This window comes from Ochotona curzoniae, unplaced genomic scaffold (assembly GCF_017591425.1).
Source record: "Ochotona curzoniae isolate NIBS_2020 unplaced genomic scaffold, NIBS_Ocur_1.0 scaffold_2453, whole genome shotgun sequence".
Lineage (NCBI taxonomy): Eukaryota > Metazoa > Chordata > Mammalia > Lagomorpha > Ochotonidae > Ochotona > Ochotona curzoniae.
In genome coordinates this window covers 10391541-10405834 of record NW_024467094.1, presented here as the reverse complement: position 1 = coordinate 10405834, position 14294 = coordinate 10391541, and the positions used below count along the sequence as shown (strand labels likewise).

At 40.0% G+C, this 14294-nt stretch overlaps 2 protein-coding genes across 2 annotated transcripts; one reads left to right on the top strand and one right to left on the bottom strand.

The window, feature by feature from the left end:
* The first annotated feature begins 1395 nt into the window (after positions 1-1395).
* Positions 1396-8873, top strand: LOC121169982 (olfactory receptor 1-like). The gene is made up of 2 exons (XM_041000834.1): positions 1396-2311; positions 8803-8873. Exons 1-2 carry the CDS (start codon positions 1396-1398, stop codon positions 8871-8873), a joined length of 987 nt encoding a protein of 328 aa, XP_040856768.1.
* A 1502-nt stretch (positions 8874-10375) lies between these two features.
* Positions 10376-11317, bottom strand: LOC121169819 (olfactory receptor 1468-like). The gene has a single exon (XM_041000572.1). It carries the CDS (start codon positions 11315-11317, stop codon positions 10376-10378), a length of 942 nt encoding a protein of 313 aa, XP_040856506.1.
* Positions 11318-14294: the final 2977 nt, after the last annotated feature.

Below are 14294 nucleotides of genomic sequence, written 5' to 3'. Positions count from 1 at the left end.
ATACCTTCCTGGTCTAGGAGTATGTGTGCTGTAAGAGTGGACAAATTAGAGTGAGAATGTAGTGTGAGACAGAAGGCACACTAAATTGGAGTACTGGGCCAGATTTTAATCTGGATTTTTGGTTTTCCTCTGGACTATGACACAATGCAAAAGGAACTGTTTTAAAGAGTGGAGAGGTGAGATCATGAGTTTCATTGGGGATCCATTAAGTTTCAATGCCTGTGATGCACCCACGGGAAGATAATTATGTAGAAAGAGGATTCAAAAATCTCTGGATTGGAGATATGTAAGTCTTATAGTTAAATGACAACCTAAGACATGGAGTAGATGAACTTGTCTTGTGCTATATAACTATAACATTATAAGAGAATGATGATTAGAAAACAACCTGCAGGAAAACCAACATAAAAGACACTGGCCGCAGAACTGTTGTATAATTGATAAAATTCCTACAACATCAGCATCCTGTATGGGCACTGACTTGTGTTCCTGAAGCTCCACTTTATTTATTTATTTATTTTTAAAGGTTTATTTATTTATTTTTATTACAAAGTCAGCTATACAGAGAGGAGAAGAGACAGTGAAGATCTTTCGTCCGATGTTTCACTCCCCAAGTGACCGCAACGGCAGGTGCTGCGCCAAACCGAAGAAAGGGAACCAGGAACCTCCTCCAGGTCTCCCATGTGGGTGTAGGGTCCCAAAGCTTTGGGCCGTCCTCCACTGCTTTCCCAGACCACAAGCAGGGAGCTGGATGGGAAGTGGGGCTGCCAAGGATAGAACCAGCGCCCATATGAGATCCCGGCACACTCAAGGCGAGGACTTTAGCCACTAGGCAATGCCACTGGGCCCTGCTCCACTTTCAATTTAGCTCCTTAATAACAGCATGCAAAAGCAACAGAAGATGCCCTTATTGCTTGGCAACCTGCAACCCACATAAGAGGATTGGCTAAAGCTCCTGGCCTTGGATTTACTCTGGATCAGCTCCATCCATTGCAATTATCAAGCAGTGAATTAGTGCATGGAAGATCTCTCTTTATTTCTTTCTCAGGTTGTAACACTTTCAAACAAACAAATCTTTTATGAAAAAGTTACTGAGCAGGAAAGCATTACATTTATTGAGGAGGTAAGAGATTTGCATGGTTTTTTTTTTTTTTTTGCATCCCAGAAGGAAATTGTGGTTTTAGAAATGATGTGATACCTTACATTTTAAGAAATGCAAATAAAGCAATTCATTCATGATAACCCAGATTTTAATTACAGAAATTTGAAATTTAGAAATTACCGTCATTGTAATGTAATTAGATTGAGACAAAAAAAATTTATCATTGTAGTTTAAAGCATATAATCTCAGGTTTTGATACACCTTTTCTCTTCAAAAGCAACTAGCAACAGAACATGACAGGAAAGAACCATACCACTGTCTCAGAGTTCCTCCTCCTGGGCCTGCCCATTCATCCACAGCACAAACACCTGTTCTATGACCTCTTCTTGGCCATGTACCTGACAACTGTCCTGGGGAACCTCATCATCATCATCCTCATTATATTGGACTCCCATCTCCACACGCCCATGTATTTGTTTCTCAGCAACTTGTCCTTCTCTGACCTCTGCTTCTCCTCTGTCACAGTGCCCAAGTTGCTACAGATCATGAACAGCCATGTCCCATCCATCCCCTATGCAGGATGTCTTGCTCAAATTTACTTCTTCTTCCTTTTTGGAGACCTGGAAAACTTCCTGCTTGTGGCCATGGCCTATGACCGCTATGTGGCCATCTGTTTCCCCCTGCACTATACCAGCATCATGAGCCCCAAGCTCTGCCTCACCCTGGTAGCGCTGTGCTGGGTGCTGACCACGTTCCATGCCTTGTTGCACACCCTGCTCATGACCAGACTGTCCTTCTATGCAGACAATGTGATCCCCCACTTTTTCTGTGATATATCTACTCTGCTGAAACTGTCTTGCTCTGACACTCATGTTAATGAGGTGGTGATATTTGTCACGGCAAGTGTTTTTCTTGTCATCCCATTCCTATTAATAATCATGTCCTACACAGGGATTGTGTCTTCCATCCTCAAGGTCCCTTCTGCACGAGGCATCCGTAAGGCCTTCTCCACTTGTGGCTCACACCTGTCTGTGGTGTCTCTGTTCTATGGGACAGTTATTGGTCTCTACCTGATCCCATCAGCTGATAATTCTCCAGTGAAGGAGACTGTCATGTCCATGATGTACACTGTGGTGACTCCCATGCTGAACCCCTTCATTTACAGCCTGAGGAACCGAGACATCAAGGGAGCCCTGAGAAGAGTTGTTTGTAAAAAGAAAACTTTCTCTTGCCTAGGATTGTAGTACTTCAAAATTTTTATTTTAATTTATACACATACTGATACAATATTAGAATATTTTTCCAGAGTCATTACACTTTATGTAAATTTATATTAAAATTGCATGCCATGTAATCACTTAATATGTAAACTAAATAAAGTGTGGCTTAGCAATTTTACTAAGGAGAAATATTTTAATGATGTGGCAATGCCTTCTTTGTTTTCCGCATCCTGGAAATACAGAGTGGAAGAACTATTTGAAATCACACACATATATTACATTCTGAAATTGTAATAGGACATTAATTATTCTATGCAGAACACTACCTATGGTATAATTCCTGAAGAGTTCTCTGTAATTTTTGCTAATACTAAATTACATCAACTGTATCGGTCTCCTAATCAATCACGGTCTCCTGTAAATACGCGCCAAAACATTTTTTCATTTTTCACATCATTACATCACTCAAGTACCCCCTATTCCTCCAGATTTCTTTTCACATTCTTAAAGTCTTTTTGGACCTGTCCCATTACAAAGGCTCCCTGATGCAACCATACATTGAACAGATTTTTCTGACTCTTTGCTAGTATTAGAATTTGGCTTAATCAAGAATTAACTAACATCGCACAGAGATTTTAAATTTTTAGAAAAAAATATTGAGTTCCTAAGAGCAAGTTCACTTTAAATATATATATATATATACACACACATTAATAGAAATGGAATTAATTGTATACATGCCATAGTCTCAGTTCTGGGAACACAATGATTCCTCCCTCCCTCCCCTACATTTCCTAATATCCCTTCCTCCCTTCAACTGCCCTCATCAGGTTTTTCAAAGAAATCATTTCAATGCACTCTATAGTCACACTTGATATTCCACTAATCAAACACAACAAATAAAAGCTGTAAAACCAGTTCCACTATTGGGTAAATGTGGGCTACAACAGCAGTCATATGCAAAACTGGCTATTTCATTTCTCCACATTTTTAACTGCCAGTCGTCACAGAAAACATTTGTTTTTTAGACTAACTTATTTCATTAATACTAATGATCATCAGTTGCTTTTGTTTGGTTGCAAAAAAGTGGATTTCATTTTTTATGACTGAGAAGTATTCCATACTAGAGAGAGAGAGAGAGAGAGAGAGAGAGAGAGAGAGAGAGAGAGATCACATTTTCTTTATTCAGTCATTAGTTGATGGACATTTAGGCTGATATTTTAGCTATTGGAGTTTCAATAAACACAGAGAAACAGAAACCTCCTGAGAATTTACCAACTTGAAACCAGCATGCAAGTTTACTTTTTATGGATGTCTTTCTTCCATTTGGTAGTTTGGCCAGCACAAAATAACCTTATTCCACCTTCATGACAATTTCAAGGAAGTCATGAGGATGCTTACATTGTAAACTATACAAACTATGGAGGAATTCAATGACTTCTCAACCAGAAAGTGTGTCAATGGCTGAGCCTACGTAAGGTCAGACTCTCTGACTCCAGTTTCTTTTCATTCTTTCCCAGTTGAGAAAAACAGGCACAACCACTCTTTTTCCAAACCTTCAGCACCACACAAGGCAAGGATTCCAGCCTCGCTGGATCGTTCCCTTTGTCCCCACTGAGTGATGGCCTCCAGAGCCATCACCTGCATCACCTTGTGCATCCTTATGTTCTCCTGACCTCCTCGTCTCAGTCTGAAGCCCACATCTTGCTCCTGAACTCCCAACTGGCATCTCATCTGCTCAGGGGACAGCTCCATGTGTGGTGCCATTGAGCACCTCCCTCTCACACCCTCCACATGGAACTCTAACTTTAATCCTCGTGTCCTGTATTCCACATCTTGACTTTTGATATCACCTTTGTATAATTCCTGAACCAATCACTTCTATACATTTGATTTCATGTTTCTTGAAATAATTTATCATATTTTATGTATCTGTTAAGGCAGCATAAGTCCTTACAATGAATAAACTCTTAAATCTCAGTAGCATAAATACAAAGAATTATCAGCGAGAGGACAAAATATTAATTATCTGTTTTCTATATCAGATAATTAAATTTTAAAATCTGTTAAAATTATTTCATTTTCAATGCCAGCTAAATTAGGTTCATAAACCATAGGAAGGGAATACTCAAGAACATCACAATGAGAGGAGATATACAAGGTCCCAGGAAAGATGACTCCTTTGACACACATTTTCAAAGATAGGTTTTGCTATAATAAAATTGATCAGTTTAAAATTCTAACTTGATGACATTTGAAGCTGCAACAGTTCAGCATTAATTCACCTCAAATTATTCAATAAAATCCAACTCAAATTTTTCATAAAATTGTTTTTACAAACTGACAAGCTCATTCTTAATTAAAAAGAAAAATGTGTAAAATTTTCAAGATTTGAAAAACAGATACAATGTTCACTTGTGATCAATTAAATAACAATATATATTTTAAAAATATATCTCAAGAATCAGTACATATTCTAAACTAGTATATATTTATATTTGAATTGACAAAAAGATTAATAAAATGAACCACTGTAAATAGTCCTGTTTCTGAAGATTTATTTTATGGTTAATATGGTACTTCAAACAATGGAGCAAAGAATATATTACTCAAAAATGATACCACAGGACCTGGCGCAATAGTGTAGTGGTTAAAGTCCTTGCCTTGCACACTCCAGGATCCTATATGAGTGCCAGTTCTAATCCCAGCAGCCCTGCTGTGGCCTGGGAAGGAAGTCAAAGACGGCCCAAAGCCTTGGGACCCTGCACCCATGTGAGAGACCCAGAAGTAGCTCCTGGCTTCGGATTGGCTCAGCTCCGGCCATTGCAGCCGCTTGGGCAGTGAATCAGCAGACGGAAGATCTTCCTCTCTGTCTCTCCTCCTCTCTGTATATCTGACTTTCCAATAAAAACAAATAAATCTTTTAAAAAATGATACCACAACAAGTCTGACATGGAAAACAGTGCATTCATTTCTTATACCATACACAATTTTCAATGGCTTCAAATGCTAATCAAAAGCTATAATTACTAAAAAGGAATTAACTATAGGAAATACATGAGGGAGTCTCAAAAATATTAAGACAATACAAATCTTCAAAGAGCTTTTTGAAACCTCCTCATATTCACACTACACTCAGAAGCTATGTTGATAAAGTCTGACATATTTGAAAGTTACCTGGGGGAAAACATAACAGAAGTGAATTTGAAAGAGAAATGACACAGTGTAGTCTAAGACACACAAGATTAATGGTCAGAGTGTACTAAAGAGCCCCTACCAAAACACAGAATAATTTCTAGAGTTCTATAATGCAATACTATGACTGTAATGTCAAGATATATAAAGAATTGAAGAGGAGCTGGTAAACTCCAAAAACAAGAGTTAAGGGAAAGAAAAGTTCAGTTGTTTTTTCCCATCACTTAGCTTCAAGGTCAACCAGGAAAAGCAATTTGGTAAAACAGCAAGTGAATCTGGTGGCATCCCATTTTAAGTGTCAGTTCTAGTCCCAGCTGCTCCAGTTCTGACCCAGCTCCCTGGTTATGGCCTGAGAAAGTGATGGAGGATGGTTCAAGCTCTTAGACCCTGCACCCGCATGGGAGATCCAGCAGAATATCCTGGCTCCTGGTTTAGGATAAGCTCAGCTCTGGCCATTAAGGTCATCTGGGGATTGAACTAATGGATAGAAATCTCTCTCTCTTTCTCTCTCTCACTCCCTCTTTTTCACACATTCTGCCTTTCCAATAAAAATAAATATTTAAAAAAGAAAAGTGTAAGCAATAGTAATGATAATATCTGAATATCTATTTATTTTTATTAGAAAGCCAGGTTTACAGAGACAAGGAGAGACAGAGAGAAAGATCTTACATTCACTGGTTCACTCCCAAGTGGCCACGAAGGCCAAAGCTGAGCTGATCTGAAGCCAGGAGCCAGAACTTCCTCTGGGTCTTCCAAACAGGTACAAGGTCCCAAGGCTTTCGGAACATCCTCCACTGCTTTCTGAGGCAATAAGCAGGAAGCTGGATGAAGAGTGGAGCAGTTGGGACATGAATCAGAACCCAAATTGTATCCTGGCATTTGCAAGGGGAGGATTAGCCAACTAAGCCATCGTGCCAGACCCTTGAACAATCATTTGACAACTTCACAAACTGTAAACCTTCTCTGGTAATAGCAAGGATTAGAGTCCACAGATTCTCACATACACACTTTATAATTTTCTTGAAATATAATTTACATACAATTAAATGCACCCATATTAAAGGTCAGCTCATCAATGTGAAAATAAAATCATCCTTGTAACTTCTAATCTGCTCAAAATCTCTAACCATTCTATCACTTCAAACTTCAGTATGAAAACTTATAATCAAGATTCCACCTCCTACACTACCCACAGACATAGGTGGGTCGTCTGCAAGTAGGCCGGACTGGGACAGGTCATAGTTCTCATTGGCAGATATGTGAACCAGAATTGGGCACAGGACAGAAGTTGAGCCACAACACAAGCCAGTTCACATTAGGACCAGGAATGGGGACAGTCCAGGTCAAGCCAGTCTGCAGCACCTGCTAGCTAATACCAAGATGAAACTGACCATACCACCTACCAGCACGTGAAAGACCTTGGGAAGGGTCAGCCTGGTAGTGGACTGTTGAAGCTCCCCTGATGGACAACTGCTCCTGCTGGTGAGCCTAAGAGCTGTGACTGGAGACAGACCAACCTAGGCATAGCCTGCATATGAGCTGGGTTAGGGAAGAGCCTGCATGTGAACTAGGGTAGGGGGAAAGCCAGATTGGGCTAACCAACCATATCCATATCTGCATAGGCTGGTTGGGCTTTGCCAAGATCAGCTGACAAATGCCAGAACTGTAGGCAGGTCCTGTCAGGCTGGACCACAATACCAACTGGAAAGTGCAAGACCTCGGCATGGAAGTATGCCTAATAGGGAAACTGTGGTTAACCCTCTGATGAACTGTAGCTCCCGCTGGTGAGCATGAGAACCAAAGCTGGAGGCAGGCCTGGCCCAACAGATGGCAGTACCCACCAGCATGCTTGATACTGCAGTTGGTCAGGCTGAACTAGGTTGCATCACCAAATGCCTTGTATCAGAGCTGAATGTGATGTGCAACACCCTGGATCAGTCTCCTGCACATACCAGCATGTGCAGGAACCAGAGAACCAGGGAACCAGGGCTGGGGACAGGCCATGTGGGAGTTATTAGGAGTCTCTCCAACTAGACAGCAATTGTCACTAATGTGCATGAAGCCCAAGTATGTAGTGGGCAGGGTTAGGCTGGGTCACAACACCCTTTGTTCTATACATGAAATGGAGTTGAAGAGAGAACTGATCAGGCAACTGCAACCACCAGCATGAGTGTAGGCTGATGTGGGTGATGAACTGAGTTGGACACAGTTGTGGGGAAATACATAAGATCTGTGGTCTGACCATGGAGTGCACCTGTCAGAACTGGGCCTCCTCTTCAGTTTAAGCTGCTGAAGCCTGTACATTGGGTGGCATGCCCAGGTACACAGCGGACATGAAAGCTCATAGAGGCCTGCAAAAGACATCTGGTACCATAGCAGAGGACAGAGGGCAGAACAAATTGAACAACTCTCCCAGCCAAGCTTTGAGAGCAAGTATCTGGGCCAGTGACGACTCTAAGGTAAATTCTTTCAATCAGTGAACCCTGAAAAGACTTCCTCAATTGTGCAGCAATGAAATCAACAGCATCTCAGAACTATCAAAACCACTTAAGCAGTGCCCGTGGAACATGCACAACACTTGGGACCCTAGAATGAAATTGAGTGGCTGTGCCCCAAACCTGGGTACTCTTGCATTTGGGCTGTTGGAAGTGGCCGTCTCCCGTTCTCTGCACCTTTCCCCAGGTACAGAAAGAAAAAGAAATTGAAAGCAATTATCTCATCCACTTTCCCCATTGGTTTACCCTTCCTACCCTAATCAGTGATCCACATGGGCATGCATTCATCTTAATTACTTAAACATCAAAAAATAAAATATTTTACTTTTTAAAAAAGTAAAAATAAAAAGAAACAGTAGATAGAACATGCAAACAAAAGGATTCCACCTCATACCACTAATTTCTAATTATCTGGATTCTATCACTACAGACTAGACATGTCTACATTTCTTATATGTTTAAAATCTTTTTACTTCTGAGTAGTTCTTAGGTTTACAAAGGTTTACCAACAAAATGGACAGTCACACACCATTCCCTTCCATTAGTCCTTGAAATTAACACCTTGCTTGAGGGTGGCATATACATACAACTCACGACCCAATGTGGACACATTATTATTAATTAATATCTATAGCTTCCAGTAAAGATATCTGTTTGTGGTATAGCTTTTCTGGGTTTAGACAGATGTATAATGACATGTAGTCACCATTACAACATAAGAAAAAAAAAACAGATTTTCTCCCTAAAGTCATCCATGGCTTCTAAACAGCTTAGTATGATTCTGCTAAAGGGATAAAACGCACTCATTCCCCACATGCTGCAATTCTCCAGGAATTCAGATCACATCTATTTAAAATATAACTTGTTAGTGACATCCTTTTAAATTGTATAATATCCAGGTTTTATAGTTTTAAATATAATTAACTCATCTACACTCATTTACTTATAATCCAACTTGATGTGTATAGAATTCGGTTGTATATAAACTAAAATTGAAATGTCAATGAAGTAATCACAGGATGTGGTTAAGAACTTGCATTTTTTTAACATATTGGTTATTCAATGCCATGTCAAATAATTCCATAATGTTGTAAATTGTTTTTGATGTTATGTTATGGCTTTTAATTGATCGGGATGATACTCTGCCAGCTCTGCCTTCAGACCAGAGATGTCTCCTCAAGAAACCATTTAAGTTATCTAGACAATAAGATGCTGAACTCTATGCTTGGTATATGCTTGCAATGAAAGAATCTTGACTGAATTTGAACTGTAATATTGCAACAAGGTGGAGGAATCTATCATGGGGAGAAGGTACAGGGAGGGGTGGGAGGAATCCCAGAGCCTATTGAAACTGTGTCACATAATGCAATGTAATTAATGTTTTAAAAAATAAATAAATCTAAAAAAAGAAAATGCAAAAACAAAAATCACAGCAGGCGCTTATGAGCTTACGAGTTTTATTAGGCAACAGGATAATGTTGATGTTTTAAAATGATGATAATATTTCCTTCCCTTCATGAAACTGACACAATAACAAAGTAAAATAAAACATTGCAAAGATTAGTGATGTTAAAAATAGTCAAAAGAGTGAGATATCATTTAGTATAAACTTATATATACGCCTTCACTGAACCATGCCATGTTAGTGAGAATACACCACTCTTGCCCCAATGTTATGATCATTGTCATGAATCCTTCACCCTGTGGTATTAACATCTCTGTCTTTAACAAAAATGAAAATAATGACTCTGGCTACTTCCCCAGACTTGGGAGGCCGCACTTAGAGCACCAGGTATGACTGACTTCTCAAGTAAATACAAACTGAATTATTATAATGACACAATATGTGAAGACCATACTAAATTCAGACCATTAAAAATGTGACAATGCAGAGAGGAAAATAAAAGAAAAATGTAAAAGGTAAATAACAGAATAGTGTGAACTCTTGATAGAGAGACAAGTAAAGATAATAACTGAGCAACAACAAATCCAGCCTAGAAGCAGCAGGAGACTGGACTGATGGCTCTCAGTCCATTGTCATGGGAGAAGAGAGTATCATTTAAACTGCAGTTGTAGTTTTAAAACAATACAGGATAAGTTAGTGGGTTTCATAACAAGTGGCAGAAATTCAGTTAACAAATTGTAAGGTGTGGCTTCTCAATGGGACCTGAAATTCACAGAGAGAAAAGCTTTCCTAGCTTGTCATGGAGCACCCCGTCCCAGTCCAAGGACACAGCCACTTCCCCTTTACTAGCAGACTACAATGCAGTGCCCAACTGCAACAGAAAATACCATGGTAGTGAAGCATAAGCCAGTAACAATATTTAACTATAAATTTATCTATTGAATCCCATGGGCTACCATCAAAGGCAGAAGATTTTCTTTTTACAAATGACTCTTCCCAGGGCTCCCTTGATGTCTCGGTTCCTCAGGCTGTAGATGAAGGGGTTCAGCATGGGAGTCACCACAGTGTACATCATGGACATGACAGTCTCCTTCACTGGAGAATTATCAGCTGATGGGATCAGGTAGAGACCAATAACTGTCCCATAGAACAGAGACACCACAGACAGGTGTGAGCCACAGGTGGAGAAGGCCTTACGGATGCCTCGTGCAGAAGGGACCTTGAGGATGGAAGACACAATCCCTGCATAGGACATGGTGATGAGCAGGAATGGGATGACAAGAATGATGCCTCCCATGACAAATATCACCACCTCATTAACATGAGTGTCAGAGCAAGACAGTTTCAGCAGAGTAGATATGTCACAGAAAAAGTGGTGGATCACATTGTCTGCACAGAAAGACAGTCTGGCCATGAGCAGGGTGTGCAACAAGGCATGGAACGTGGTCAGTACCCAGGACAGTGCCACCAGGGTAAGGCAGAGCTTGGGGCTCATGATGCTGGTATAGTGCAGGGGGAAACAGATGGCCACATAGCGGTCATAGGCCATGACCACAAGCAGGAAACTCTCCAGGTCTCCAAAAAACAGGTAAAAGTACATTTGACTCAGACATCCTGCATAGGAGATGGATGGGACTTGACTGTTCATGATCTGTAGCAACTTGGGCATTGTGACAGAGGAGAAGCAGAGGTCAGAGAAGGACAAGTTGCTGAGAAACAAATACATGGGTGTGTGGAGATGGGAGTCCAGTAGGATGAGGACGACGATGATGAGGTTCCCCAGGACAGTGGTCAGGTACATGGCCAGGAAAAGAACGTAGAACAGGTGTTTGTGCTCTGGCTGAATGGGTAGACCCAAAAGGAGAAACTCAGCAATCACCGTTTGGTTCCCTCTTGTCATGTTCTGTCTCCAATTTCTTTAAGATGAAATACTAAAGATCCCTTTAAAACATGAGTAAGAACAAAAATGCAGCTATGATATATGATCTGTTAGACATCATTCAATGGTTGGTTTCATCTTCAATAATCATATCTATATAATCATAAATATTATATATAGCTACATTAAAGATGCTTTTAAAGTTTATTTCTTTACTTCTCAATAGGTCCAACAATATTAACTCCTTCTTTATAAAATATGATCATATTTTAGTTTCTGTGTGATCACACTGCAACACACTTTCTTTTAATATTTCCCTGCACATTCATCCTCAATGACTGTAATTGGTTTCTTCTCTGATCATTATGTTTACATTTCTTTTTCTTAGGGTATTTTTCCTAAACACTGTTCTCTGATACTTCTACAGAAAGAGACCTTAAAGACCTTGCCTATTCCTATAACCTCATTTACCATCTAAAGCTCATGAGAATGCCATTCTATCCCCTTCAGTACCATTATCAACAACTGCTTACTGATTGTCCCCCCATGGATCACCAGGACCCTCTTTAGCTCAACAGCTTTCAAATAAAACTCACGGCTCACTGTCCTCCCTCTCCCAATCTGCTCTCCAGTCTCTTACATCTTTGTAAAATTAAGCCAGGGTCAAGCTTCAAACATGAGAGTTTTCTTTCATTCATTCATTCCTTTCACTTTAAATACCTAGTCTAGAAAGTCCTATAAATGGTGCCATTTCAGTCTAACTTAATAGTTTATCCCAACTGTCACTCTCTCGACCAAGTTTACATGTCTTTTCTGGATTCTGGAGTCGATTACTTCATCTCTTGTTCCATGCTTTCACTCCTTTCACAGGATGGCATTCTAAGATTTTTAAAAAATGGTCATCATCCCTCTGTTTACAGTTTCATGGATTCCTGTTGTTTGTAAGATAAAGGCAAAGGTCCTGTTAAGAACCACCCGAAGGTGTTTCATGACCTGACCCTGCAGTTTCACACACTCATCTATTTCAAGAATAATCACTGCTGTGTCTCACACCTCAGCATTTTGGCTTTCTAAGTCATAGTTTTCATTGTCCAGAAGTTCACACTTGCTGTCCTCCTGCCCCGCACCTTCTTCCCTCTGCACTGTGTTCACATAGTATATTAATGGTCACTCGCTCAGAAAAGCATTCCCTGCTTCCCTAGCCCTTGTGTAACCTGCTCTGTGTTTTCATGGCATCCTGTACTCTTCCCATAGCACTCAATGCCCTAATCATTACATTCTAGCTGACTTTGGTATCAAATGCTCAACTCCAGACAACAAACACCATGTGTAGCTTCACGACTGCTACAGAGCCAGGACCTGGCATGGTGCCTAGTTGTAGCAAATAATTCATTCATATTTGATGATTTTTCCTTCAGGAAAAGGCATACTGTTATATTCATCAAACTTTAAAGGCATCAAATTCCCCATTTGAATTAGAATAAGCACTCCTACTAAATCCTTCCAGAATAAAGACACATGAATTTTAACCATCTAGCACTAGCTTTTGACACCCATTACACAATTACTAGCTTTAACTTTGGAAATGCTTAGAAAATGCTTGATTACCCAACCACACTGTTCCTTAGACTTAGCAGACAACCGACACGCATGACCACGTCACACTTTGTTCCCTGTGTTCATATACATGTGATTCAATATTAAATATCTCTGAGAAGCTTAGCAATTTGAAGAAAATAATTTCTACCTTTAAAGCTTTAGTTTTGATACCTGTATCTCAAAGTGCCTCAGAGGTGACTAAAGAAGCTGGAGAGGGACATGAAACACATGGAAAGTTCCTCCACTGATGTTATATAGCTAAGACCAGTTGCTGGGATCTTCATCCTGCTATTTACTATGGCAAAAAAATAATAACAGTTATTTACACTTGGCTATAATGTGCCTGTGTTTCAGTTTAAAAGAACCAAGCGAAATTTCTCAGAATGCTGCTTTCCTGGAAGATGACATCATATCTAGCATTAGAAGTCTTGTTTAGGAATCACAGACCAGCTCAATATAATTTGGAAATACAGCCACCAGTAAGTCACATGAGTTTCAGCTGCTCCCCTCACAGTGCCCTCTCATCTTTACCTGGTAAATCCAGAGTTTTCAGACTGCACTGCACACAGAATCACATGAAAGTGCTTCTAAAATTATGCTTTACATACCAACCACTTGTTGACCCTGTTAAATACTGATTTTTGTTCAGTACACCCAATGTGGGGCCAAAATTCTACATTTCAAAAGTTCTGATTTACAGTTGGTAATGCCTTTATCTACGGATCATATTTTAAATTGCAAGATCATACACTTTTTAAAATAGAATGTCTCCATCAATAAATGTAATTGGAATCTCTAGGAGGTAGCCTGAGTAATTTAAATATATAGTCAAAGTTAAAAGGCCTCTGCATTAAATGTCTACCTCACTAAGATGTTACTATGTGATAGTCTCTTGTGAGACTGCATGCACACTCAATGATCATCATGAATACTATAATTTTTAAAGACTGTAACTAGTGAATATTAATATGAATCTACAGTGTGGCACATTATTGGGATAGCAGGGAAACAGAGAAGAGAAATGTTACTATACCTGAAGAACTGCCCAACAGAGCATTACACAGTTTGGGAAACCAGGTTGTCCTAGTTTGAAAGACACAAGGGCACCAGCTTTTCACCCTCCCATTCAGCGGTCCAGGATGTCTGAGAGTGACACCAGGGTCTTGAACCAACATCCCACTGCCCTTTATTCAGCCCCCGTAGTCCTCACTTGTGTCTGACACCCACCTCTTCTAAATGTCTCATTCTACCAACCCCTGGGCCTAGGGGGCCTGCACCCCAAAGGAGCCAGATCCAGAAGGAATTCATTAAAGAAAAAGTAATTTCCCATGACTTTTTCAGGACCAATTTTCTGAGAGTCCTAAATTAGTGACTGATTACAGTCTCTGATCACACCTGA